The 24,571-nt window shown below is 61.6% G+C and overlaps 1 protein-coding gene across 3 annotated transcripts; it reads left to right on the forward strand.

Annotated features, from left to right (window-relative positions):
• Window positions 1-3: 3 nt before the first annotated feature.
• Window positions 4-23,171, forward strand: CEP104 (centrosomal protein 104). 3 transcript variants are annotated; one of them, XM_081087877.1, is made up of 22 exons: window positions 4-179; window positions 1,664-1,790; window positions 5,875-6,048; window positions 6,380-6,518; window positions 7,476-7,538; window positions 7,803-7,879; window positions 9,895-10,063; window positions 10,483-10,638; window positions 11,707-11,931; window positions 12,536-12,730; window positions 14,128-14,295; window positions 14,855-15,028; window positions 16,644-16,820; window positions 17,326-17,532; window positions 17,837-17,944; window positions 18,264-18,300; window positions 18,509-18,575; window positions 19,054-19,162; window positions 19,408-19,546; window positions 19,678-19,745; window positions 20,705-20,795; window positions 21,423-23,171. In XM_081087877.1, exons 2-22 carry the CDS (start codon window positions 1,678-1,680, stop codon window positions 21,536-21,538), a joined length of 2,772 nt encoding a protein of 923 aa, XP_080944003.1. In that variant the 5' UTR covers window positions 4-179; window positions 1,664-1,677; the 3' UTR covers window positions 21,539-23,171. The 3 variants fall into 3 exon arrangements, with proteins under 3 accessions (XP_080944003.1, XP_080944005.1, XP_080944004.1); XM_081087879.1 differs by having other exon boundaries at window positions 16,680-16,820; XM_081087878.1 differs by having other exon boundaries at window positions 37-280.
• Window positions 23,172-24,571: the final 1,400 nt, after the last annotated feature.

Genomic DNA, 24,571 nt, shown 5'->3' on the forward strand with positions numbered 1-24,571 from the left:
GGTCGCGCAGGCGCGGAGGCCGGCCGGGCCGGGCCCGGTCTGGTTGTCATGAGAGCGGCGGCCCCGGCGCTGGTCGCCGCCGCTGCGACTCGGGGCGGCGGAGGCGGCGCTACCTGAGCCCCGCCGAAGGCGCGGAGGTCGTGTGGACGCCGAGGTCCGGCGGCCCTCCGTCCTGACAGGTGGGCGCTCGGTTCCTGGCGGTTCGCGCCGGATGCCGCATCCCGGTGTCCCGACCTGTCTGTGCGGGGCGCCCGGCGACGGTGACTCGCTGCCCGCGCAGGTTCGGTTCGCGTCCTGGCCCCGACTTAGTTACTTGGGGTCCCCTCGCTTCCGAACCCCTTCGCTGTGCGACATGGAGGTTTCCTGGAGAATGAAAGCGAGCTCACAGACATCTTCTTGTAGCGAAGCGTCCGGAAGCCGCTAAAATGTTACAATTTGCTGTGGAGACGCCAGTGCCCCTGGAAGGCGCGCCCTGAGCAGACTCCGGAAAGGGACCCGGCGTCACCTCTCCCCGCGGGACCGGCCTGTGTCGTGGGGGAGCCTGGGGACGCCTGCAGGCGGCCCTGGCTGGGGGTGACCCCTGCCCTGCACGGGGCAGTCGGGGTCCCGGGGCCACTCTGAGCGCTCGGCGGTGCTCCCGGAATCATCGGTGGTTTTATGGAGCCTGTGCTCCCCGGATGAGCCCTCCTGCAGCCCAGCGCGGGTCGCGGCCTCCGGTCCTGACTCGGGAACCCCTCGGGGCCCTCCGTCCAGGTGGCCAGGCCAACCTCGTGTCTGCACCCAATGTGCCACCCCGGCCCTGCCCGGCCACACTTCCTGGGCATCAAAGTTGCATCCCTCAGCTCGGGGACCCCCAGGTCCGGCCTCGTCTCTAGGAGCAGGACCTGCTGCTTCCTAGCCGGGTGTCTCCCTGTTCTCGGCTGAGTGCGATGGTGGACCTCAAATCCGTACAGATTTGAAGTCCTACTCGCCCAGTAGACTCGCTCCTCCTCCCCCCCTCCCCCCCCCCGCACTTGGCACTACGGTGGGCAAGGCCTTGAGGGCCTGTCCTTCAAACCTGCATGACAGCGGACACAGGGGCAGCTGTCCCCCCAACTCCAGAGACAGGGAAACTGAGGCACGGCCAGGCCCAGGCCGGGGTCACCCAGCTGCGAGGCACGCAGGCAGGGTCGGTGCCCAGCTGTCGGTGGTCAGGTTCCAACACCCTCCGCTGCGGCGCTAAGACTGATAAAGGACCTGTGAAGCCCACGGGGAGGATGTGGCCGCGATACCATGTTGCCTGGATAAATCCAAACCACAGGACTGGCGCTTAGGGACCAGGCAGGGGAAATGCCTGGGCACGGCAGGGGCACCCTCCCAGGGTGTCTGAGAAGGACTCCGTTTTGGCCACCCCCTTCCAGAGCCCTTCCACCTTGTACCCGGGGGCCCCCTTTATAAACCGCCATGTGTTACGTGAGATATTGGGGTGTGGCTAAAGGAAGCAAGGTGCTTAAGGAGAAACAGGATTCTGTCCCGGCGGTGGAAACACTGTGAAGACATTGAGGATTACTTTGTGTGTGAGCGAGGCCTGAACTAGCAGCTCCAACTCGATCACTTATCCCTGTTATAAATATGTTACTCAGTTCCCGTGTTTTAAAGGAGCGTTTCCTGCTCTTCCCAACAGCCCCAGCGCACAGGATGCCCCACAAGATCGGATTCGTCGTCGTCAGCTCATCTGGGCACGAGGACGGCTTCAGCGCCCGGGAACTAATGATCCACGCTCCGACCGTCCGCGGGTGGAGGTCGCCAAGGTGGGCTGGGCGAGGGGCCTCGGGTGGGGGCGGCGGGGGCTGGCAGGCAGGTGGGCTCCTTTCGTTCTCACGTGTCAGAACTCAGACGTCAGAGCCGCGGGCTGTCAGCTGCTGCCGCGCCCCCACCTGCCTGGTGTGGTGGTGCGTCTTCGTCCTGCGGCTTAGGTTTTTAAAGAGAACTTGTTGGGCCTTTTGCCTCGTAACATGGCCCACGTCCACTTAAGAAATGTGCAAATACGAGAGAGGAGGAGAAAGACAGAGACCCCCCCCCAGGTGTCGAAGCCCAGCCGTCCGCCCCGGCTCTCGCCAGCGTCTGTTCTGAGCTGCAGTTTGGGTTTGCAGAGCTCCTGGTTTCGCATCTGACCGCTCGGAGATCACACCGAGCTTTAGCCAAGGAAGGCTCGGGGGTGTGTCCTGACGTCTGTGCGCCTTTACGCACGTGTTCGCTGCTGGAGTGATGATACTGGGTGCTCTGTTTCTGACACGGGGGTGGGCGGGGGGATATTTGTTGAGAGCTGGGTCAGGCTGTCAGCATCGTCAGTGCCCTGGGGTGGCCTTCCCCCCAGCCCCGTCACCTCCTCAGTACCCCCACTCCTTGTCCCCGTCTGAGCAGAAGGTGCTGTTTGCTCCTAACACACACATGTAACACGTATCACAGTGCAAATCCCGTCACATGCCTGCGACTCACTTGTGCTGCTGACAAGGTGAATATAGGTCCCACTTTAAATGAAAACATTTTTCCTCTTGGCGTTTTTTTGAGGGGACCCAATAAGCCAGTCTCCTGTCCCCGCCTGAGCTCTGGAGGAGCTGAGAAATGAACGCGTCGTGCAGGGGGACGAAATGGCTCCTATTGTGGGCGAGGCTGATACTGGGGAGCAGGGCTGTGTCTGCAGGCAAGTCAACGGCGCAGGACTCAGCGCCCATGGCCACGCCCGCCCCCCCCCGCCCCCCCCCCCGTCAGCCGCCCACAGCCAGGCCCGCCTCCCCAGTCAGCCGCCCACGGCCAGGCCCGCTCCCCGGTCAGCCGCCCACGGCCACGCCCATCCCCCCGGTCAGCCGCAGGGGAGCAGGAGGGACGCCTCTGGCTGTGCCTTCCCCAGGCCCCAGTCACCCCAGTGCTGCTCTCCCTGGGCCCCCGTGTCCTGCAGAGGCACCCACCCCACCCTTCTCTCCCTTCCGCAGAGTCCTTGGTGCTCACGCACTTGCTCCCCTTTTGTGGGGACAAGTCACCACATGGAAGTAGCTAATGGGGCCTTCTGGGCCCTGACGCGGGCGTGCGTTTGTCTCAGGCGTAGCCCAGGCTCGTCTTAGTGGTGAGGCCCAGCCTGCAGCACAGCGAGTAGACGTGGACCCGCCGCCGCCACACGGGCTCACACTGTGCTTGCTGGGGGCTCCTGCCTGCAGCACAGACTGGGGTGGGGCTCGGGTCCTACCCGGGCATGGGGAGCCCCTCTGACCGGCCACCTCGGACCTTGAGTCTGAAAGCTTCAGGGCAGAGGCGGCTCTGAGGCGGGCAGCTCCCACCCGCGCTGAGCCTGGGGCCTGGAGGAACCTAAGCCATCCGCCACCCGAGGCGGCTCCCTGTGCAGTGGTCTGGAGGCTGTTTGCTTCATCGATGATCTCTGTAACCTGCATTTGAACAGCCGCATCCTAGACTTTAAAGGACTTTAACACCTGGTCAGTTGTCTGCATTCCCTCTAAGCCGCTGTGGAGGCTGCAGTGCGGGAGGTTCTCCCGCGGGTTGCTGAGAGCCTGTGCCCCGCCGCGCGTTCTCACCGCAGAGTGTGCGCTTCCTCCTGACTCGCATGGGGCGGGAGAGGGTCTGTGTCACAGCTGCTGGTTCCCGTGTTCCTGCCGCCGCCCTTCCCACGGCACCTCTCGACCTCTGCTTTGCAAAAACTCAGTGTCAGGAAATGCCAGGCGAGGTGCCCTGAACCAGAGCCCGTCTGATCCGGCCCCTGGTTGCCAACCACCCCCCTTCTCGTCTCACTACCCCGCTCGTCCCTTTATGTCCCTCAGAGTTCAACATACAGTCGTCCCCACTCGTCCAGGGTCTCAGTTCAACCACAGAATGAAAATATTTCATGGAAAATTCCAGAAATAAACAGGGCATACATTTGAAATTGCCTGCTGTTCTGAGACGCGTGATGCAATCCTGAGCTGTCCCAGGGACGTGAATCATCCCTTTGTCCAGCGTCCCGCACTGTGGACACTCTCCGCCCGCCAGTCACGTATCTCAGCGCTTGTGTCCCAGCCACCCTGGTTTCCCTTGGCAACGGGCCCAGCGCGCGGGGGGGGCTGCTGGCAGCTCAGAGGTGCCCAAGGGAAGCCGGAAGGTGCTTCCTGTGGGTGAGCGGGGCAAGGTCTCGCCTTCATGGAAAGAAACCCTGTGCTGAGTCTGGGGAGGTCCACGGTGAGGGCGACTCTCCTGTCCCCCGGGACCTGAGGGGGGAAGAGGGGTTCCTTCCTTTGCATCTCGCCTTGGCCCACGAGGGTTCCGGCCACGGAGCAGGATGAGTGCCTGTTAGGAGGGCAGCGGCATTGGGTTTGTGGGTGGAAGACAGCGGAAAGCATGTTCCGACCCACAGGGAGGAGTTTCCCAGAAAGTGGAGCCTCTGTGGGGCCCTGGGCAGGAGCCCGAGACAGGACCACCCTCATCACTGCATCACAGCGACCGTCAGAGCCACTGAGCTAGTAGTGGTGACCGTTCGCCTGGGCCCGGGCCCGCTGCCTGAGTGGCTGCCTCTCGCTGGGCAGGGGCGGGAGGACCGGCACCCGCAGGCGCAGCGCATTCACAACCTTCACTGTCCTCCTCCTCTGTCCCCAGGGAGCCCGCCTCCAGCTGGCATCAGCCTGGTGTGGTGCCGGGTTTACCCAGCAGGGAGCCAAGCGGGGCCCCTGGATGGGGGAGGCCTGCTCCCCGTGTCAGAAGCTCAGGATAGGCTGGGCCGCCGGAGGGTGCCGCTGCTGCCGCCGAGGTCATGGTCCCATGATGCCGCGCTCAGATGTCTGCTGGGAATGGCCAGTCACCAGCTGGATTATGGGATGGGGCCCAGGGCGACGTTTAGTTGGGGGTCCTTGATCAGAGGTTTTTGAAGCCATGACTGACAGCTCACCCCCGTGGTGAGTGCGGAGAGGAGGCTGGGACCCAGCCTAGGTCACGGGCCGGGAGGCCAGTGGGCTGAGCGAGGTCTCGGCACCATGGGGTCAGGGCCCTGTGTGTGGGGCACAGGGAGGGCCTCCTGCTCCTGCCTGATGCTGGCTCAGGGGCAGCTCAGAAATGCTGGGAACTGGAGGGGGCAGGGGCCACCGGAGGCTTTTCTTGACCTGGGGATTTCGAGAGTCTGAGTCTTGATGGGAATGATGGAGGAGAGGCGGCGGGTCTGGCCGGGGCCCCTGGCTCGGGGGGGAGAGGGGGGGTTCAGCGGGATTGCAGGGTTTGTGAAGAGCGGCTGCTGGGAGGAGAGGTGGGGGTGACGGACAGGCCGGTGTGGCCAGTGGGCAGGAACGCCGGAGGCAGTGACTAGCAGCGTGTCCCCTGCTCCAGACGCCCTGTGTGCTGGTCCTGAGCCCAGTGTCGCCAGCTCAGCGCACATGGTTCCTCCGTCCTGGCCCTGCTGCGTGGCCGCGTCACGGTCACGGTCACGGTCACGTCCCATGAGGCGGGGCTGGCGCTGCGGCTCTGGGGCTGAGTGTGAGTGTCACTTCCCAGAAAGACGCAGGTGCGGCGTGGGCGATGCAGGCGCCGCCTCCAGGCCGCTGCGCCTGCGCGGGGGGCACACATGGAGCAGGAAGGCTGCTGCCACGCATGGCAGGACGCCCTCTCGCCGGGCTCCGACGTGTGTCGCCCACGGGGAGTCCGAGGCTCCGGCCTGCCTGCCCGCACAGCCTCTTGGAGGCACGGGCTGATCTTGTGATAAACCAGTTTCACGTGGAGCCTCTCCCCGCTGCTGTTGCCCAGGTGGCAGGCAGGTCAGAGCCCGCCCCACTCCGAGCTGCGGTCCCCGCCCCCGAGTCCCGTCACCGGGGACCTGGGAAGAGCGGCGCCGGGCGTCCTGCAGAACCGAAGCCCATCTGTTCTCAGGTGTTGCCAGTTCCCACAAGAGATCGTGGTGCAGATGGTGGAGCGATGCCGCATCCGGAAGCTGCAGCTGCTGGCCCACCAGTACATGATCCCCAGCAAGGTGGAGTTCTACGTCAGCCACTGCCTGCCCGAGTGCCTGCCCCCGTTCCAGGCGGAGCGCTTCCGCCGGCTCGGGTGAGCAGGAGGGTGCGAGTGTGAAGGCCACTTTCGGGACCCCTTCCTGAAAGCCCGAGGCTCTCCTGAGCGCCCCTCCTCCGGGTCCCGGGCCCCACACTCGGATCCGGGTCCCGGGCCCCACACTCGGATCCGGGTCCCGGGCCCCATACTCGGATCCGGGTCCCGGGCCCCACACTCGGATCCGGGTCCCGGGCCCCACACTCGGGTCCGCGTCCCGGGCCCCACACTCGGATCCGGGTCCCGGCCCCCCCCGCCCCCGCCCCGGCTCTCTCCCTGGGTTTCCTACGAGGCGCACTCGCCCAGCCGAGCCTGCTCTGTGCCCTCGCAGCTACGTCTCCCTCTGCGACAACGAGAAGACGGGCTGCAGAGCGCGGGAGCTGAAGTCGGTCTATGTGGACACCGAGGGGCAGTTTCTGAAACTCGTTTTTCACCAAAATCACGCCAACAAGTACAATGTCTACAATCAGGTGACACGCCTCCCCGTGCTGACCGCCAGCTCCGGCGGGGCCCTGTGTCCCGTGTCTTTGCGAAGAGGCACTTTCAGTCTTCTGTGAGGTGGCACCTCTATGGGGAATGCTAAGCTCCCCTAGAGGGAGCCGCTGGCCCAGCTGCTATGCAGGCAGGGAGCCCCACTGGTCCCACCACAGGCAGGGAGGTGGACGGGGAGCTGACGGGGAGCTGGAGGGGGTGCTGATGGGGAGCTGGAGGGCTCCTCACCTTGTCCTTCCTCTACACGCCTCCCCCACTTGTTTTCACCAGTGACGTCCAGGTGGGTTCCTACTTCAGCTGCAGTGATTCTCAGAAAGTGGGTGGGAAGGGGGCTCCTCCCCCTCCGGTGAGAATCATACCGATGAGCCGTGGGAACCTTGGCATTCATTTCTTTGTCTAATTTACCAAGCATGTTGGGGTGACCCACATGAGCCTCGAGCAGAGGGTTCCCTGAGCGGCTGGGTTAAAACTGGGAGGTTTGCCCTGGCCAGTGTTGCTCAGTGGCTAGAGCGTCAGCCTGCGGACTGAAGGGTCCCGGGTTCGATTCCGGTCAAGGACACATGCCCAGGTTGTGGGCTCGATCCCAGTGGGGGGCGTGCAGGAAGCAGCCGATCCATGATTCTCTCTCATCATGGATGTTTCTGTCTGTCTCTCCCTCTCCCTTCCTCTCTGAAATCAATAAAGTCATATTTATTTTTTTAAAAAACTGGGAGGCTTTTAGCTATTATTGTTTTCATATCCTCTAAACATTAAAATAGCCACTTGGTTCAGCCTCAGAATGTGAGCTTATGTGACTTACAGCAGTGCTCACTGGTAGCCTGCACATTAGCACAGCATGTCACCAGGGACACGCTCCCGTGGCGGCCTCGCCCTGGCGGCTGTGACAAAGACGACGGCTGCCCACCTTCCACACGTGGTTTCTGTTGCTCCCCCAGGTCGCCCTGGTTGCCATGAACGTCATCGGGGACCCCGTGGGCTGCAGCGATGAGAGCAACATTGTGAGTGTGGGAGTTTCATTTCTACAGAAGAGACTGTTTCCAACAGGAGGGAAGGATTATTGTCACAAAAGGCGTCATCGTAAAATCTGTGCAGAAGTGATGGATGAATAACAGGCTTTCCTTGACGCGAGAACTGAGGCCGCCCCTCCGGGAGCCTGGCCCTGGCGCTTGCTGGCCTCTTTGCTGGCCTCCGGCCGCCCATAGTTACGCTTCTGTGCTGCTCCTTTCTCCTCCGAGATGCTAACCAGCCTTCTCGCCCCCCAGGCCTCGAGGGAGAAGCTGATTGACCACTACCTGGGGCAGCGCCCGGAGGACCCAGCCCTGGAAGGAACCTGCTCTGGGTAAGAGCCCCTCCCGCAGGCAGTGAGCGGGGCTCCAGGGCCGCCCCCCAGGTGAGCATCGCCTCCAGGGGGGCCGGCCCAGGCCTCCGGGTGCCCTGCGGCCACCGGCGCCTCTGATGGGTGAAGGCCCGGTGTAGCCGTCTCCGGTGTTGCCCTTCAGAGGCGACCGTTTCTCGTTGGCTCAGGGGTTTCTTACTAGAGGCTTCTAGTGCGTTCGGGAAAAGGCCTGCCACCGCCTGGGGGTATTTATTGGCTCGGACACATGCACAGGGGAAACGGTCAGTTACCGAGGCTTCCCGTCCGTCTGCGTGGAGACTGTTTGAAGGAAGTGAGAAGTAGATGCCACGTCTGTGTCTGTACGCGCAGTGTTCCCAGTTCCTCTCCCCCTCCTCACAGTAACGGCTGGACGTGCGCATTGGTTTTGCTGCCTCTTGTTTGGAAGTAGGGCCTTGGTAGGTCAGAGTGGAGGGAGCTACGGACCCCGCTCCGCACGCCCCTGCTCCCTCTGCTCCGCCTCCGCACCCTCAGGCCTGCCTGCGGTTTACAGGCAGAGGGGCTGGTCCCAAAACGCGGAACCGAGGCCACCCGGCCCCTCCTAACCGCACGCCCCGCAGGAACAGGCGGCATGCGGGTGTGGCAGGAGGTTGGCCGCCGCACAGCTGCAGGTGAGATTGGCCTTGGCCGCACAGAGTCAGGGCTGCGGCACAGCCATTGGGACTCGAGCCACCGCTGCGTTTGCACAGATAAGCGTCTGCGGCCGCTCAGGAGCCTGGGCCTCGCCCAGTGTGGGCAGTGAGCCTCGCTGTCTGCAGAGGCCGCCCTGCCCCACAGGCTGGCCTTTCTGACACCCCTCAGCCTGAGGCGAGCCGGGGCTGTGTGAGTGCTGAGGGCGAACATCACTGACCACTAACATGCGATCCGTGGCTGACCTCCAGCGGGTTTCTGGGAAAGTGGAGAGCATTCTGGGACAGGACGGCCCTGGAGCCCTGGGCGGATGTCATATGACCTCACTTTTTTCTTTGTTAGATTTCTATAATGAAATGAGGTCTTTGTTTCATCTCTGGGACTTTAAGGCCGAGTGACTTAGACTTAGCGTGGAACCTGCCTTTTGGTGAAAGTAGTTACGTGGCTTTGTGGACACAGTAGAAGGTGGCCCAGTGGATCATCGCTGGGCACACTGACCGTGTTCGGGGCTGCCAGGGCCTAGAATGGGGGGCTTGGTCCTTCGGAAGTGCACGTCTCCTGTGTCCTCTTTGAACTCATTACTATACAATTTTCCAACCGGTTTATTTGAGGGCAAATACCACTTTAATTAAAATGTGCCTATATGTGAAGCCAAAGCTGACAGTGGCGTTTCCTGTCGCTGGTGTCCTCCGTTACGGTTCTGCTGCGATCCTAGATGGGCATTGTCAGTGTCAGCGTCAATGTTGACGTCAGCATTAGACCTGCCTGCGGGGAAGCTGAGAAAGTAGAGCGGATGCCTGGTCAGGCGCGGGCTGTGCGGCTGAGATGCGTGTCCCCCGAAGGGTTTCTCATCTGCGGGCAGGAGGGCTGATGGCAGCATTGGACCCTGTGAGGTAAAAGCGCCGTGGAAGCAGCTGCCCGGCCGTCATGTTCGCCAGTCACAGCGCTGGGTGCTGGGCGCTGGTGTGAAGCGGACACCTGGCTGCCTGGCCTATCAGGTCGGCTCAGTGAAGGGCCTGGTCAGCATTGGTCTGAGGTTGGGTTCTGCCCCACATCGCTGTCCGCGTGCCTAGAGAGAGCCTGGATGGCCAGCACGAGGGGGTGGGGCGCGGGGACGAGGACGCCGAGTGCGTGTACTTGGACACGGGCCAGAGTGTGAGCTGCGCAGCCGCCCCACTGCAGCTGTGCTCCCGAAGCCGCACTGAGTCCTCGGGCAGCGCCTCCAGGAACTGGGCTGGGACGCTCTCCCGGCTGCCTCCGCACTGAGCCGGGCCCTCCGCGCGCCTCCCACAGGGGAACCTGGTGCTGAAGCGTCCGCTTCTCTCCTTCAGGAAGTCTGACCACATCTCCCCACTGGACGACTTAGCCTTCGATATGTACCAGGACCCGGAAGTCGCGCAGATTATCCGCAAGTTAGACGAGAGGAAGCGCGAAGCCGTGCAGCAGGAGCGCTACGACTACGCCAAGAAGCTGAAGCAGGCGATCGCGGACTTGCAGAAGGTACTGCTCCAGAGGGACGTCCCCTGTGCGCCCGGGGCTCGCACTAAATATGCCGTCCAGCTGTGGGCGGTGCCTGGCCTGCAGGAGTGGGCGTGGGCTCAATGACCCGGGCAAAATAGAAGCGCGGCCGACGAGCACCTGGGCAAACCTGTCATGAGCCCCTGGGTCCCTCTCCAGACGTCACCCCAGACGCCGGGTAGGGACACATCGCAGACGTGTTAGACATCCCAAAACTCTCGGGGGTTCAGGCGCTGCTGTGGCCAGAGGCAGCACTCACTTTGCAGGGCGTGGCCATATGGCTGTGCCTCCCGCTGCTCCAGGGACCCCCGGAACCCTGGTCAGCGCCTCCGTCGAGTGGGCATGACTAACCGCCGTCTGCCGGGCGGGCGGAGCGCGGAGACAGCGGGTGTTGTGTGCAGGTCGGGGAGCGGCTGGGGCGCTACGAGGTGGAGAAGCGCTGCGCCGTGGAGAAGGAGGACTACGACCTGGCCAAGCACAAGAAGCGGCAGATGGACCAGTACCGCGCCCAGGTGTACGCGCAGCTGGAGCTGCACAGCCTGGTGGACATGGAGCTGGTAGGTGCGGCTTGGCCTAGGGCAGCGATGGCGAACCTGTGACGCGGTGTCAGAGGTGACACGCGAACTCATTTTTTTCGTTGATTTTTCTTTGTTAAATGGCATTTAAATATATAAAATAAATATCAAAAATGTAAGTCTTTGTTTTACTCTGATGGCAAATATCAAAAAATTTCTATATGTGACACGGCACCAGAGTTAAGTTAGGGTTTTCAAAATGCTGACACGCCGAGCTCACAAGGTTCGCCATCACTGACTTCGGGCGAGGGTCTGCCGTGCTGTCTGCATCGCCGGCGTCTGTTCTGTGAAGCCTGGCAGACCGGCCGCGCTCAGGAACATCAGCACCCCTGTGCCCACCACTGTGGCTCCCGCCTCGCCCGGCTCTGGCAGGCCTCACGGTAGGGCAGGAAGGGGCGGAGCTGGAGGGGCACTTGCTCCCCAGTGTTCCTCGTTAGTGAGAAGGAGTTGCCTGCTCCCGGGAGCCGTGGGAAAGAAACCCCAGGGGCCTCCGCTGCTGAGAACACCTCCATGGAGGCGCTTCCCCATCCTCAGACCCCCTCGGGCAGGAGTGCGCCCGCCACAGATGAGGAGACGGAGGCTGAGTGCAGACGGGAGACCCCGCCTGGGTCCAGATCCCACTGTGCCGCTCTAGTTGTGTGATCAGACTAACCCCTGCTCCACCTGTGCCTCGGTTTCCCCGTCACATTTGCCAGGGGGCAGTGGAGGGCACTGAATGAGCTAATCTGTCTGAAGCACTGACCACCCCGCCCAGTGCCTCGCACTTGTTAGGATGACGTGGGGTAGTGAGCGGTGCCCGGCTGGCGGCGTCCTCAGGGCCACCAGGTGCCCATGTGCCTCTCCGCTGGCACAACCACGAGGTGTGCCCCCACGCTAGTGACTCACCCACGTGCTCGTGATGACACGGATCCTCTGTGTGTCCCCTGTGTGGCCCACACAGTGACCTGCGGGCAGTGAGGGCGGCGATGGCTCTGCCTTCTGAGGCTGGTGCTCCGGGGAAGGTGCGGGCCTGGGGTGGTGGCCTGGGGATCACGCCTCCCTTCTCCCTAGGTGCCAAGGCCGTTGGATTTACCGCTCCAGCCCCTCGTTCACTCCAGCAGTTCTTGCCACCTGCCGCCAGCACTGCCACCACCTCAGGACGACAGTGTGACCGAAAACCAGCGTGCAGAGCCCGTCCCTCTGGAGCAGCCCTCGTCCCACTCCCTGGACGTTTCTCTTCAGCGCTCTCCCTCGGACCAGCCGCTGTCCCCCTCGCACCCTTCCCACAGGGCCCACGTAGGTCCCTCAGTCCCGTGGCGTGAGGTTCACTCAGCAGGCGGGCCAGGCGCCGGCATGGGGGGGGGGGGGGCGGCGGCGGCGCTGTCCTGGTGCAGGGCCTCGCTCACTCACCTGGAAGTCAGTGTCACGTGGACTTGTCTGCATGTCTGTCCTCCGGGAGGTGTCAGCGGGGGGCGGGCCTCCTGCCCACTGCTCCACGGGGGCAGCAGCCCAGGGCCCAGGCCGGCTCAGGAGAGCCCACGCCTGCGAGGAGGCGGGTGGCGACGTGGAGGCCGCTGGACAGCGAGCCCATGAGCTCGGGCAGGACACTTCCAAGCCGTGACTAGGGAAACTGGCCTGCTTACCCGGTGAGCCGACCCGCTGGAGGTAAAGGTTAGGAGGCAGCATCGGCATCGCTTATTAGGCTGCGATGGGGTCGGGGAGTAGGAACCCTGAGTGCATTTGGTCAGTTGCTCCTGCTGTCGGATAACCTGTCCTGATGACACTGGGATTTAGCACGTACCCTCGTCCAGACTGGGAAGGCCACGGCACTGAGCCTGCCGTGTAGACGGGTGGCGGGCGGGTCCGCACGGGAGCTCTGCAGCCCCTTCCTCCCCTGCAGCCCGAGGCCCTGCCCTATGACGAGCGCCCCCTGCCCGCCGTCCACAAGCAGCCCGGGGCGGCCGTGGAGCCGGAGAAGAGGGACCTAGACATCCGTGAGGCTCCCCGAGTGGGTGCTGTGGGCGAGCCCGAGCCCCTAACAGAGAAGGCCCTGAGGGAAGCCAGCTCTGCCATCGAAGTGCTGGGGGAAGCCCTGGTAAGAGGATGCCACAATGTGTGCGTGTGCTTGTGCGCGTGCACCATTGTGTGTGTGTGCGCACGCACCCCTGTGCATGTGTGTCCATGTGCGTGCACGCACCCCTGTGTGTGTGCACCACTGTGTGTGCACGTGCACCTCTGTGCATGCGTGTGTGTGCCCCTGTGCATGTGTGTGCGTGCACCCCTGTGTGTGTGCACCACTGTGTGTGCACGTGCACCTCTGTGCATGTGTGTGTGTGTGCCCTGTGCGTGTGTGCCCCTGTGCATGTGTGTGCGCCCCTGTGCATGTGTGTCCATGTGTGTGCATGCACCCTTGAGTGTGTGCACCAGTGTGTGTGCACGTGCACCTCTGTGCATGTGTGTGTGCCCCTGTGCATGTGTGTGTTCGCGCATGCACCCCTGTGTGTGTGTGTGTGTGTGTATGCGCGTGCCCACGTGTGCCCACGTGGCAACCCCATGAGTGACTGAGTGACAACCACAGTGTCCTGTCCTCTCGGCCCTGCTCAGCTGCGCAGCCTGCTGCCTGTGGCTTGTGATGGCCTCAGTCCATGCAGACTTGGTCTCCCTCCTTCTGCTGCCTTCCCTTCCCCAGCATGACCATCTTTCTCCAAGAACCCTACCTTCTCGTGCCGCGTCCCCCCGAGGGCGGCTTCGCTTTGTCGTTGCCTCCGGCGATGCTTCAGGCTCATTTGCTGGGGGAGCCCCTTGCTGGTCTTTGGTCCAGGGTCTCCGTAGAGCCTCCTCCAACACCATGTTTCAGAGGAACCATTGTTTTCCCAGCAGCCCCCTCGCTGTCCAGCTCCCGCACCCGCGCCGAGTCCCTGGGGTCCGAGGCTATGGACGGGCTCAGCTCGTCTCTGATGGCACGTCTGTGCCCTCGGGGATCTGCCTGAATTCGTCCCCTGTGGGAAGGAGGGAGGGAGGGAGGGAGGGAGGGAGGGAGGGAGGGAGGGAGGGGAGAGGGGGACGGGGAGAGGGAGGGGCGAGTCTTGTGCTGATTACTCAGCGTACAAGACAGGGAAACGGAAGCGAGGGTTTCAGATCTCCCGAGTGAGGACTCACTTAACGCTGTGTCCTGGAGCTCAGAGCTGGCCAGGAAACCAGCTCCCCTGTGCCACCAGCCGATCCCGGGAGCGACCGCAGCGGGAACGGCAGCGCGTGTCCTCGCACAGGGCGCCCACCTCACCAGTTCCCAGCCCGCAGCACTCGCCGCGGTTCAGCGCCCTCAGGTTTTCCTAGAGAAAAGCGGTTCTCTGATCGCACAGTGCGTGCTCTCTCTGTAGGGGCCTGGTTGTAGAAAAGGTGTCGTTCTCATTTGAAACAAAGGCGCGGGTGGCACAGTGCTGGCGGTGGTGTCGCCGACACGCAGGGAGTGAGCAGGGCTCCCGCCCGCAGGTGGCTCAGGCCTATTCCAAGACGTGGTCGTTCCGGGAAGACGCGCTGCTCACCCTGTACCAGCAGCTGGTGGACACGCCGGTCGGAACCCCGAAGGAGGACCTGAAGGGCTTGCTGCGCGCAGCCGTCTTTCTCATCCGGAGGTCCATCCGGGACATCGTGACCCCAGTGAGTTCCCCGGCCCTTGGGGCCAGTGTCTGCCGCAATGCCTGCCGCGCCCAAGAGGGAGAGCAGACAGGAAGTCCCCGTCACGGCCGGCTCCCTCCGCAGGGCCAGCACCGCGGCGCTAGGAGTGTCCGTGCGCCAGGCACCCGTCCTCGGTCCGGTCTGATCAGCCTCCCCTGTGCTCCTCAGAGCCGGTCACAGGCCTGGGCTCCGGACTCACGGGCATCCAGGCCCGGCTCACCGTTCGGGAACCTGGGCTGGGCGTTGCTGTTGAGCTGACGGACTGTGCGAGGCCTCCGGTGAGCGCCCTGGTGCGCCGCCGCCTGCGGGAGCTTCCCCAACTCAGCGGGGCTCTGTGACCCGGGCACGGGGGCACCAGGAAGTGAGAGCGAGGGTCTCCGCCCGCGACGACCTATTTAGACAGTCGTTCTCAGGTGCCTGTCCCAGCCCTGCAGACGGCGTGGCATGGCACGGGCTCCTGTTTATCCCTGAGAGGAAGGCTCGTGTTCCCTCGCCGCGGAATTCCATCAGCACGGCTCGCCCGTCTCCTCCCCTCCCCCAGGTCTTCCAGGCTTCACTGAAGGTGCTGAAGATGCTCCTCACCCAGTACATCCCCAAGCACAAGCTGAGCAAGCTCGAGACGACGCACTGTGTGGAGAGGACCGTCCCCGTGCTGCTCGCCAGGACCGGAGACTCCTCTGCTCGCCTGCGGGCCATGGCCTCCAACTTCATCCAGGTACGCCGTGCGCAGGTGTGCGCTGCGGGGGCACAGCCCTGCGGGCCATGGCCTCCAACTTCATCCAGGTACACCGTGCGCAGGTGCACTGCGGGGGGCACAGCCCTGCGGGGCCGGACGTGGTTCAGACGTGGCAGGTCCCCTCTGCTCGGAGCACCTGCCTCACCCTTAGGGCCCCGCCTGGACTTCCCTGGGCTCTGAAAGGGCCGTTGGTCTTTGACGTGAACATTGAGGGAAAGGGACACTGCTTTCTAGGGTTTCTCTAAGTTAACACACGCTGTTGACTTTTAAAATAAAAATTTGTGACAAACTAAATCAGAATAGGAAACACGGGAAAAACGATAGCAAGTGTGTCACTGTCTTGATGTAAACATTTCCCTCTGGACGAGCGTGCGGCCTCCAGGCCAGGCGAGGGGAGCGCTGAGCTGGCGGGAGCTGTGCCAGTTTGGGAGCGCGGCCGCCCTGGGAGGCAGCTGTGTCTTTAACTCAGCGGTGCCTCAGCTCGCCTGGGGTCTGGAGCGAAGGCCTGCGTGTGGCCTTCAGAAACCCTGTGCATCTCTTAAACGTGTATCCGCACGTGTGAGCCGCACGCCTTTCTCGGGACGGGATCTAAAGCTTCCAGATCTCTCCCCGGGATCACTCTCCCCTCTGAGGAGTCAGCTTCGTGACTCAGTAAACCTACAGTTTCAGTAAATGAGGATGCAGTCCTGCCGCGCAGGTGAGAGCAGTTACGTAGTCCAGTCGTGCGGTGCCTCCTGTGGACACAGCGCAGCTGGGGAGGGGCCCCTGGGGAGACGTGTTGAGGGCGGACACGTCCACTCCGGAAGGTTGAGCCCTTTGACTCCAAGTATCAGGGTGCTGACACCTCTGCTGAGGCCGCTGGGGCCCGGGCACGGGGCTGGCTCTGCTCCGCACGCGGCCAGGGCGGCCCTGAGCTCCCAGCCCAAGGCGTCTGCTTGTCACTGAGGCCGCTGGGGCCCGGGCATGGGGCTGGCTTGTCGCTGAGTCGCTGGCGGGCCCAGCATGAGGGAGCTGTGTGGAGAGAGGGTGTTTGGGGCTGGGCCCTGCAGGCGACTAAACGCAGACTGCTCTCCGTGCAGCCTCTTATAAGCTCAGTATTTCCCCTTTTCTCCTCTGATCTGGGTAACTCAGTGACAGGTGTGTCTCCTTCTGTAATCTTGGTAAATGTGTGGCGGAGCTTGCATTTCCCATCTTAGCCATCAACAGCCCCTTGGCTACAGGCCGTGGTTACACGTGGGTCGACCTTTAATAAATGCTGAAATGACCCACAAAGCAGAGCTGATTGCTCTCAGGATTCGAGAGACTAGAAACCCCTTTCCTTCCTTGGGAAATTCCGGGGAGAAGCCCTGGGTCTTGGATCCGTTTTCCCTGATGCTCTCACTAAGCTCCAGGCGGCTGTGGCTTCATTTCTTCCCCTTTGGGTTTTGCTCTAGTTTCTGGGTTATTGTGTCTTACACAGAAGGGTGAGCTTAGGGACCGGCGATCTCACACCCATGTGTCACCGCCCGGTTACTGTGGGTCCTATCAGATGGGACTAAGTTGCCGCCAGCATTTTCAGGACCGACGGAGGGATGGGTAACTGTGGCTCTTCCAGGAGATGGCCCTGTGTAAGGAAGTGAGGTCCCTACAGATGGTCCCGTCCTACTTGGTGCAGCCCCTGAAGGCCAACGCGTCGGCGCACCTGGCCCTGAGCCAGGTGGCCCTCCTGTCCCGGCTGCTGAGAGACCTGGGCACCGACAGCACGGGCTTCACCGTGGAGAACGTGATGACGGTAAGCGTGGGAGCGTCCGTCGGAGAGGGGATCCATGCCTGGCGACACGTCTGGGACAGATCGCCGTAACGCAGCTAAATGGGTTGTGACAAATGACAGGCACGAGTGTTCAAAGCATGGCTTCAGAATGACACACTTGGGGATGTGCACGGTGAGGTGAAGGCGCGGGCAGGCCCTCCCAGAGAGCCCGCCTCCGGGGAGGCCGCGGAGCCGGTCGCCAGGAAGGCCAGTGCTTTATTGCTAAGAGCAGAAACTGTAACCCTGGCCAACCCAGGTGGCGAGGCCTGGAGCTGATCCTGCCTCCTCTCCTCTGCCTCACGGTGTGGGATGCGCAAGGTCACACGTAGGGAAGGATGCACCGAAAAGCGATTGTGGACACAGGGCGTGGATGAGAGCAAAACCTGCTCTGCGTCCCTCCCGAGGGCGCTGTCCTCACCGCGCGGCCCTGAGCGCCCTTCGTTCCCTCTGCTCTCGGGGGTGACACCGGCCCTGCCTGTCCGTTCAGTTCGCAGTGCGCGCCCTGCAGCACCGGGTGTTGCAGGTGCGGGAGATGGCGGTCTGCGTGATCCTGGACCTGTACCGGCAGCGCCGCTCCATCGTGCTCGAGTACCTGCCCCCCGACGACAGCACCTCGCGCAAGAACATCCTCTTCAAAACCATCTTCGAGGGGTTTGCCGAAATCGACGGCAGGCCCACGGATGCTGAGATCAGGGTAGGGGACTGGGAGTGCGGCCGTGTCCTGCGGAGGCGGTCAGGCAGGGCAGCGCGCCAAGGGGTGCAGGAGCCCGCCCAGGCCTCTGCCTCCCTGTGCCTGCCAGGCCTTCCCGCCTGGAGAGGCGGTGGCGCGAGCACCTGCGTCTGGGCCACCGGAGAAGCTCTTACGTCACCGGGAGCTGACCTTTGTCGCTCCCCATGTGACCATTCGTAGCAACTGTTACACCGACACCTGTGACTTGTCTCCCAATTCAAAGACGACTCTAAAAAGTTGTTCTGACGGGAAAATCATTTCCTACCAGGCACAGAAAAGAGCAGCCACAGAAGAAGCAGAGAAACAGAAGAAAGAAGAAATTAAAGCTCTACAGGGGCAGCTGGCAGCCCTGAAGGAAATGCAGGCCGGGGCCCAGGTGGGCGGGTGCTGGCGACGGGTGAGCGGCGGGGGGGGGGGGGTGGCCTTGACAAAGGTGGGTTTCCCTGGAGTCCTGGGGAGGCCCTGGAGGGAGGCCCGAGGAGGAGACCGCAGAGCTTGAGTCGTGGAGCCTTTTTCCCAGAGCAGTGCCCTGTGCGCCGGATGGACGTGGCTGCCGGGGGGGGGCGGGGGGGGGTGCAGGCGGGTCAGCGCCGTGTTGGCAGGAACAAGAGCAAAACTTAGGAACAGTTTCAGGATCGAGACGCATCTGCATAGACTCGCTCTGAGCACTGGCCTGACCTCTGCTTCTGTTTTAGGAAAAAGGAAGCGAGGCTGCCAAGGCGAAGAGTCCAGGTAGGTGAGTGCGCGGCCTGAGCCGTGGGGAACCTCTGCTCACCGCAGGCGGCGCTCAGACACGGCGGGTTGTGAAGATCCCCTGTTAACTGGTGTTTTTAAATACATTTCACATCAAACGTCACCAACTTTAAAAGACCGGCTGCTAAAACTTTGAAAATAGTTCCCACAAAAAGTGAGTTAAATTTCTTCCTCTTTAAATTCTCAGACCCTGACGGACGGAGCACGGCCCCCCGCAGTCCCCCCGAAGCCGCCGAGAATCCGGGCCTGGACAAGTGCGTACAGCTGCCCTCGCCCCGTGGGGAGTGATGGGGGACTCACCGCGTACACGCTGCCCAGGGTTCTGTAGACCAGCCGCCCCTCTCGGTACCTTACAGCTGGGACCTGCCCCCCACAGTCAGCCTCGACTCTGAGCCAGGCAGGCGGCTGCCCCTGCGCCCAGCAGACGGCCCGTTGGTCACAAGTGCTGGTCCCGGCTCACAGTGTCAGAGCCCCAGAGGCTCCCGGCGGTGCAGCGCGTCTGCAGAGCCAGGCACGTCTCTGCCTCTGCTGTGACTCGGGATCCTTCCTGCTGGAAGGGGTCCTGGGGAAGCTGACACCCCGACTCCGTGGAGCCTCTTCAGGGCAGTTTAATAGAGAAGCCCCCAGTGCCCCACCCCTCGCTGGAGGCCCACCGCTGCCGGAGGCACAGACAGCCACCAAGGCCGACAGCCAGCGAGGCCGACCGAGCCTCACGCCCGCCTCCCGTTGCAGCCTGTGCATCTTCTGCGGGGAGCGGAGCGCGGCCTTCACGGAGGAGGGCCTGGACCTGCACTACTGGAAGCACTGCCTCATGCTGACCCGCTGCGGCTACTGCAGACAGGTCAGGCCGGCGGCCGCGCTCCCTCCGCCCTGAGCGGCCGCCCGGGTGCTAAGGCCCTTAAGACTGGGATTGAGCAGGACGTGGGTCTTTAGCCGAGGAACTAAGTGACGAGCTCAGCGGGGTGGGTCCCAGAGGTAACAGTACGTGCCGACCTTCACCTTGGGCGCTGGGAACTCTGAGGACCAGGCACGGGCGCGAGTGCGGGGCTGCCGGCGGCTGGGGCAGGACCTGCATTTCGGCTGCAGGTGGTGGAGATCGCCGGCCTGACGGACCACCTGCTGACGGAGTGCGACAAGAGGGACGGGTTCGGGAGGTGCTGCCGCTGCAGCGAGGCTGTCCCCAAGGAGGAGCTGCCCAGGCACGTCGCATCCAAGGACTGCCACCGTGAGTGCCCTCGGGGCCCGGGCCCCAGCTGCCGGGGAGGCCCAGCAACAGGTCCACGGGCACCCCCTGGTTCCCTGCCTCACCCGCCACCCACCGGGCAACTGAGTCTTGTCTCACTGACACCATTTCAGCTGCCAAACCAGAGAAGCTGGCCAACCGGTGCCCTCTGTGCCACGAGAACTTCGCCCCTGGAGAGGAGGTGAGGCTCGCCGGGGCCAGCGCAGGGGGGCTGAGCAGTTTCGTGCCTGTTTAGTGCCGTCCGTGTCCCTCCACTGTGAGGAGGCTCAGCCCCGGGGACAGGCGCGCCGAGGGAGCCCGTTCCCGTCTGCCCCCTACATGTGGGCCCTACCTGGAGGCGTGGCCACCCTCGCTCACATTCTGGTCCCTTTGATTCATGAAAGTGGGTCAGCTGGTCGGGTTTGGAGAGTCTACTTCCTGTCCAACGCCAGGCGCTCCTCCCTCCCCTGCGTTAGCCACACTGCACAGGTGGAGTGGGCTCAGGCCTTCTCTCCTCGCCCTGAGCCCTGCAGACATGGCTGAAGCCTCCGTGCTCCTAGACTCTCGTCCCACGGCTGTGAGCTGGCGGCCTCTCATGGCACACGCTCCGAGGCCATGGCTTTCTCCACGCCCGTCCGTGCTGCACCCGTGACCTCGTGCGGCTTCCAGGCCCTTAGCACCTCACCGTCGCTGTGGCTCAGGAGCCGGCATGGGACCCGCCGGCCCTCTCTTGGGGCCCCACAAGTGGTGGCGGGCATTGGGGGCCATGTTCCCACCAGAGGGCTCCACAGGGAAGATCCTCTTCAAGCTCCCTCCAGGGCGGGCAGGGCTGCTTGCTTGGTCATCGGAGGACGGATCCCCTTTCCTGCCGGCTGTCGGCCAGGGGCTGCACTGTGCTCATGCTCTCAGCTCCCGGCTCCTGGCCCCACCGTGCCCTCCCTGAACTGTGACCCTTCCGCACACCCTCCTGTGACGGTCTCACTGTGCGCTGCCCAGGGAGGGCTGTGGGAGGTGGGCTGCGTCTTATGATCAAGTGAGCCCTGAGGCCACAGACACCAACTCCGCACGCTGCCTCTGGCTGCGTCTTTCATGACAGGCGTGTGGGCTGGGACCGAAGCGGAGGCCCCACCCCCCGGTTACACCCGCAGCCTCTCGTTTCAGGCGTGGAAAGTCCACCTGATGGGCCCCGTGGGCTGCGCGATGAATCTGCGCAGGACGTGCCTGCTGCTGAAGGCTCCAGCTCCACTGCAGGGTGAGGATGGGCCGGGTCGCGTCCTCCACGGCCACTCAGCCTGACGGCTTCCCGCCAGGCGCCAGTTCCTTAAGCAGTGGCTTGGTCAGACCTGCAGTGCTTTTCATTAGAAGACTGTTCTGGCCGGAGGCGCGGGTGCACCCCTACGTCAGGGTGAGAGAGGCGAGGATGGGAGTAAGCGGCATGTGCGCGTCTGTGCCAGGCGCTGTGCTGGGCGGCACACCCTGGTCCCATACCAGGACGCTGAGGGCGGGGAGGGCGGGCCAAGGTCACTCCAGGGAGGAAGCCCTAGTCACATGGCTGCTCATTCTGTTCTGGAGCTGAACTGATGAGGCCAAAAGCAGGCCAATGGCTCGGTCTCTCCTCTGAGCTCAGGGTCCTTCCACTCCTGCCATCCCGGTGCGTCTGCAGCGGCCACCTCACGTCACCACCAGGTGACCGCTGTCCTCTGCTGACCCCCCACGGTCAGGCCAGCTCCTGTGGACAAGTGCCTAGGTCCCAGCCCTCCTGCTGTGCTCCCCGTGTCTGCTGACGCCGCCTCCATACCGTCAGGTGCTGTGCGCTCCCCTCGTGCGTCAGTTTCCTTGTGACACGGTGCCTGTGCTTTATGTTCCGTGTCCACCGCAGGCAAAGGCCCAGACACGGCCAAGCCAGGGACCTCGGGGCTGAAGGCTGGAAGCAAGATCCCCACCCCAAAGGGCGGCCTGAGCAGGTGCTCTGGCAGGACCTACAGGAAGCGATGACCCGACGGGACCAAGCCCCTTGGTGTGAGCGGACCGAGCCAGTTCCTGATCATGCACACGTCTCCGAACAGCCATCTGCGGCCGGCGGCCATGCTCCGCCCGCTGTCCTCACACGTGTGTGGGGATGGCCAAGGCGGTGGCCCCGACGACCGGCGCTCCCTCCCGTGTCCAGCTGGCAGGTCTGACTTTCTCGGGCCGGGAGCCATACACGTAGCCGTGCTATTGGAAGAGACCCCAAAACCAGTGCCGAGGAAGCGCCCGGAAGCAGGTGCCAGGTCGGGCCAGCGTGTCGAGGGCGTCCCGCAGGCACAGAACCCTCTTCCTTCGCAGTAACCTCGCTTGTGATCTGTCCCGGCCACAGGGCTGTGGTCACTGCGGGTCACAGGACAGGAGAGCGGGGTGGCTCGAGCTCCCCCATGCCTTCTCCCGCGCCTTCGCCATAGGCAGCGGCTGCAGAGCCTGTGTTTTCCTTTGTGACAGAATAAAGGTTAATTAAAGGCAATGGCGGTCACCAAGAACTGGTCCCTCCAGCACTCACATCTGGGCTGGCCTGTCCCCGTCCCCATCCCTCTCAAAGCCAGGCTGGAATTGGAGCTGAAGGCACTTTCTCAAACACTCCAGATACTTAAACCCAAAGCATCACTCACAGTGATACAACCAAACCTCCAAACCCAGTCTCCTCCCAGCTCCTGCCCAACCCCTCCCCCACCAGTGGTTCCGCCTGCCTCATCTGCGGGGGTGGGGGGGGGGGCAGTGTCTGAGACCTGCTAGGCCACGCCCAGGTCTTCCCGTCCAGGTGGTGCCCCACAGCACCCCAGCGGCTGCCCCCTCTGTCCCCTCCTGTGGCCAGGGGCCCGACGCCCACTGCCGAGCGTACGGCGGGCTGTCAGAATGCCGCCGGAAGGGATGACATTTGTACCACACAGCTAGTGTATCGCTCTTTCTAGTTCCCAGCCTGGGGAACAAGAACACGTCAACTAATAGCTATGTGAGCGGTATACTCCCCGGCCACGTTAGCAACCACGGGTTCGCACTAATCTATCACCGTTTTTGGTAAATTAACACCGTTTCGTATGGTTGACTAGAAATGCTGAGTGAGACTGACCAATGGAATTACCTTTAAAAAAATACTAAAATGTGGGGAGACGAGGTAAAATGCTCCTCGACCAAGTGGAATACAGCTGCCGAGATGATCACTCAACGATCTTTTTCGGCTTCAAAAGATGTTGGCTGTTTTCTAGTCCATTTTTGAAATACAGATAAAACATTTTTTTAAACAGAACAATAATGAGAAAAGTTAACTAAGCAATTATTTTCTCTCCAAAACTTTGAATAGGTATAATGTTTTCTATATATTATAACCTAAAAATATTTGTAAAAATGTTTAGTTTTTAATGATTGACAAAATTGGGTGCATTTAAAACAGGTTAGTCTTGCCCTGACCGGTGTGGCTCAGTTGGTTGGGCGTTGTCCCATCACCAAAAGGTTTGCTAGTTCAATTCCCCTTAAGGGCATATGCCCAGGCTGCTGGCTCCATCCCCAGTAGGGGGCGTGCAGAAGGCACCCGATTGATGTTCTGCTCTCACATAGATGTTTCTCTCTGTCCTTCTCTCTCTCTAAAAATCAATAAAAATTTTTAAAATGAAAATATTAAAAGGTTAGTCTTGCTGGTTATAGAAGCTTCATGCATTTGTGGTGAAATGATCCGTGGCAGTGGTTCGTGGCCATGAAAGCCTTACCGAGTTATGTACTGTTGAACCAAGAATCAGTAAAAATGTAAAAGGAACTGAGTACTCTGTCAGCCTCACGTAAGCATCTGAATTTGGAACAGTAATAGTTGAATTTATTTATGAGTATGTTGTGGGTATTTAACAATATTTGTTATTTTCATATCAGAATAGCATATCTAATTTAAAAGAATTATATGTATAAATTGGCATTAGGATACAAATGTAAATCCTTTTCATGAAAATTTACAATTTTTTAATGTTTTAGCATAGTTTTCTATTTATCCTTATTTTAGGTATCATAAAATATCTGAGTAATATATTTTTGTTGCTATTCAGGACTTAGTTAATTCACCCCAAGAATATTCATATAATAAAAAGGTCACTGAACATTTCACTTTTATTTCGATAATTTAAAAGCAATTTGTAGGTTCTATTTCCATCTGTAAACAGGGGGGTAAGGCAGGGCAGGCACCTCCGAGGGCAGCCGGGGGCTGACCAGGGCTCTGAATGGTAAGTTGCCAGTAGAGAGTTTGGCCCTAAAATAAGTTATCTGTCAAAACGGATTTAGTGCTGAAGAAGCGAAGATGTTAAACTGCAGAGGAATTAGAAGGCGTTACTGGCCACGTCTACCCTGTGGAGTAGAACCAGGGTGTCCAGGGATGCGCGGCCCGGCCGGTTTCCCTCTAGTCACCCGTTTCCCTCCAGCCAGCCAGTGAGCCCTCAGCTTTTCAAATAGGAAACATGGCAGCGCTTCTCTGTAAGTGTGTGGAGCGGGTTTAAGCTTCCATCAGCACCGCTAAGTTTGTAATTGTCTCTATTTTAACTTATGTACAGCTTTTTCCTTTACACAAATGGGTACCAACTTGAAATTTGGGGTATCGCAGCTGAAAACAGCAAAGTGGCTTCCAATGTCTTATCCTACTTCGGGGGGCGGTGTGCTGCAATGGCCTCTCGGGAGGACTGGGGACGGTGGTCCCAGGAGGGCGTGATGGAAGGAAAAAGCCTGTCTCCAATGACGTCATGGCCTTGGTGCCCTCAGAGCAGTGACGTCATAGCCTTGGTGCCCGCAGAGCACCGCGCACCCCTCGCGGCTCGTGGGGACGCGGGTGCCACCCACCGCATGGTGCCCACGGCGACTGCTGCTGGTGTGTGTCTGCTGTACTTCCGTCGCCTTTTTGGGGTGTGCGCCTGGCACCCGCTTTTACAGCTTCTGTTCTACCCTGGCAGTGGCCTCATCCATGTCCTGTTGACCGCGCTGGAGGGAAGCGCGACAGGACCCCCCAAATTTGCCGGGTTGTGTACG

Source organism: Myotis nattereri (genome assembly GCF_964212035.1).
Source record: "Myotis nattereri genome assembly, chromosome: 3".
In the NCBI taxonomy this organism is placed as follows: domain Eukaryota; kingdom Metazoa; phylum Chordata; class Mammalia; order Chiroptera; family Vespertilionidae; genus Myotis; species Myotis nattereri.